General features: G+C 53.8%; 1 protein-coding gene across 1 annotated transcript in view; it reads left to right on the top strand.

Annotated features, from left to right (window-relative positions):
• The window catches only part of ANKRD29 (ankyrin repeat domain 29), a 33,536-nt gene that overhangs the window by 16,176 nt on the left and 14,058 nt on the right, over positions 1 to 3,302 (top strand). The window contains exons 3-4 of the mRNA XM_023745720.1: positions 516 to 614; positions 1,585 to 1,683. Of these exons, the coding sequence (XP_023601488.1) occupies positions 516 to 614; positions 1,585 to 1,683 (198 nt within the window). The remainder of the gene's footprint in view (positions 1 to 515; positions 615 to 1,584; positions 1,684 to 3,302) is intronic.

Raw genomic sequence — 3,302 nt, forward strand, 5'->3', positions numbered from 1 at the left:
ATGTGCATGTTGAAGATGAGGTGAAACCGCAGTCGCAGGCACCTGCCCTTAACGTTGGTTCACGACAAGGTCGCCTGGACCCAGGGCCTGAGTCTTCCAGTCTCATCTCATCACGGTGCCCGTCCTCCCGCCCTAAACCGCGTGAAGGCAACGACTCAGCCCAGGAGACCAGCGGGTTCCTTTAACCCGTTTCGCGTGAATCGCCAGTGTGGGCTGAGGACTCTGTTATGGACCTAACATGAGGCCATTGCATCGCTGCTGCTTTCAGATGCGGGAACCATGGCTCGGTGGGGCTGCGTTTCTGATGGTGATGGAAGGGTCGGTTTTTTAACTGAAAATTCCAGCCTCGGCAATGGCCACTTGGCTTTCCCCGCCGAGCCTGCCGTGTGCGATGCTCAGAGACAGGCTTCACTGCGGGGCGAGCTCGGAGGTGCCCTGGGTGGGGCTGGCTCCTCGCCTCCTCGCCAGGACCCTCCGCACGCGACGGCCTGACGCTCACCGTCTCCTCCCCGCAGTGCGGCACCTCGCTCCTCATGGTCGCCTCCTACGCCGGCCACATCGACTGCGTGCGGGAGCTCGTGCTCCAGGGCGCGGACATCAACCTCCAGAGAGAGGTAGGTCAGGGTTTGCACTTGAATAAGAATGACGCCCGGCCGGTGTGGCCCAGTGGTTGGGCATTAACACACAGCCAGTCCGCGAAACCCCTTGAGAACACGGTTTGCTGGGGGTGGCTGAGAGTCTAGCCGTTCAGTGATGGCGAACCTTTCGAGCTCGGCGTGGCAGCATTTTGAAAAACCCTAACTTAACTCTGGTGCCGTGTCACATATAGAAATGTTTTGATATTTGCAACCATAGTAAAACAAAGACTTATATTTTTGATATTTATTTTATATATTTAAATGCCATTTAACAAAGAAAAATCAACCAAAAAAATGAGTTCGCGTGTCACCTCTGACACGCGTGTCATAGGTTCGCCATCACTGCCCTAGTCTCTTCTCTGGGGTCACATTGCCGGAGCCTCTTCTCTGGGTTAGACATCGTCTGCCTCACTCTGATGGAGACGCTCGCCATTGGATCCAGGGCCCGGGGGTGAGCGCCTCCTCTCAGAGCCCTTCATTAACCGCGTCTTCTCCAGATCGGTCACCTTCACAGGTTCCCGCGAGGAGGACCAAGTCCACCACCCTTTCCACGGGGCCAGGAGTGAAGTTTCCTTTCGCCTCCTTCCTTCTCTGATCAAAGAGTATGATCAATTCAAACATGGCCCCTTCCTAGGCTAGAAGTTTTATGTGCAAGGATGTAGTTTTGTTTTGTTTGCAAATGTATAAACTAAATGTAGCCTAACCAAATGTCTTTCTTTTAATTTTTATTTATGGGGTGTGTGTGTGTGTGTGTGTGAGAGAGAGAGAGAGAGAGAGAGAGAGAGAGAGAGAAGCACTGACTTGCTGTTCCACTTGCTATGCATTCGTCGGTTGCTTCCCGTCGGCGCCCTGGCTGGGCTGGAGCCCGCAAACTGGGACGAGCTCTAACCAGCGAGCGGCCGGCCAGGGGTAGCCGCACGTCTTTTAAAACCAGCCTCTCTCCCAGTCAGGCACCACCGCCCTGTTCTTCGCTGCCCAGCAAGGCCATAACGACGTCGTGCGATTTCTCTTTGAATTTGGAGCCTCCACTGAATTTAGGACCAAAGTAAGTAAACTGCCTGGTTTCCTCCTCATTGGAGAACTCAGCCGTCCGAGCATCCACGCCTCCTGCCATACGAGTCTGTGCGTCCTTTTCTACGGGACGGTCGAGTGGGAAGGTGGTTTCACGAGGTTCCTTGTAACCGTTCAGGGGCCTCCTCGGGGTTCAGTTCAAAACGCGGCATGTTTTGCTCTGGCTCACAATCGGGGGCTTTCGTGAGGAATCGCTTAGACGCTCTTGCACTTGAGCTTTCTGCTCCGAGACACGAACTCTGTTACCGGGATGGGCACAGCAGCAGGTGCTTGAAACCTTCCCTGTTGTCACGGGTTTGTTTCTGCCTCGAGGCTAGTCCCGGGGCTGTGATGGGAGAGGCTGAAGGAGGAAGCGATCCTAGTGAATCGGCAGGTGGTCTGCCTCTGCGATGCCCGTGCTGAGGTGACATGAAATATATGACTGCAGTTTGTCTAGCTGGGCAGGAGAAGTCACTGTTCACGTGGGCACGCGGATAAGAGAGCTGAGAGCAGAAGGTCAGCTTTGCGTTCACAGTGCACTCGAGTGTGAGGGATCGTACTTTGTAGCAGGAGGATTTGAACTGCCAGGACTTTTTTTTGTAATTGTCAGCTTATTTCTGGTTGAGTCATAACAAGAAATTCCTGAAAATTTGCCCCAGTTGGAAACTTGTAGGTTTTCTTAATTCACTGGACTTGATATTTCAATATCCAGGGAGTTTCCGCTGGGCTTTTCCCTGTGAAGATGGTAAAACACGGAGATCTGACTGTCAGGTCTCTGTCTTTTCTGAAACCTGGTGTCGGCCTGCGTCCAGGCCTCCAAACATGCGGAATAGGACGTACAGAACATGCGTGTGCGCATATTTTTATATTAATTGTCTTATTTTTCACTGTAAAAGTAATACAGCTAAACGCAGAAAGCGAAGTTTTACAAGCCTGAACCTCAGCTCGTTGAACTGCGTCAGAACGGCCCTGGGTGGCCGTGTGGCTGCCTCGGTCCTCCTGGTCGGCACGTTGGTGCCGGCGTAAAGCCTTGTGCAGGGGCTGGTTCGTGCTGCCCAGGGTCCGGGGAACCTGGGCCCCGGGGGGCGTTCCCGGGTCTCCACGCGGTCAGCTGGGGTGTCCACGCGCTCCCCACGGGGAGGAGAGATGTCGGGGGCTTTGAGTTTTAATAGGATCCGGGCATGAAGACTGACTTGTGTCCACAGTTGTTCTCATCGTTATTAAACCTATTTGCCCCAAAATGTGTTTTTAAAAAATAAATGGTATCAGCTCTTCTAGGTCAGCCACCCTGTCTCATCCGTTCTCTAAATTCCTGCGGCAAAGAGCTGAGAAAGTGGACAGAACAAAACTGGGAAACATGGGTGCTCAGGGCTGCTATTAAGCAGTTTTCTGATGCTCACCCAGCCCTCCCCCCAGCCCCCCCCCAGCTCTCCCCCACTCAGCTCTCTCCACCCAGCCCTCCCACGCACACACCCCACCATGGCCTTCCAGTCTCTCTCTTCCGTTCCTCACCCTTCAGCACTCAGCTCTCCCCCTCCCCCCCCCCCCAGAAATAGACGGGATCCGTAATCAGGCTAATGCTTCTCGTGCGTATCAACATCCTACAAACACCAT

This window comes from Myotis lucifugus, unplaced genomic scaffold, assembly GCF_000147115.1.
Source record: "Myotis lucifugus unplaced genomic scaffold, Myoluc2.0 scaffold_574, whole genome shotgun sequence".
NCBI classification, from domain to species: domain Eukaryota; kingdom Metazoa; phylum Chordata; class Mammalia; order Chiroptera; family Vespertilionidae; genus Myotis; species Myotis lucifugus.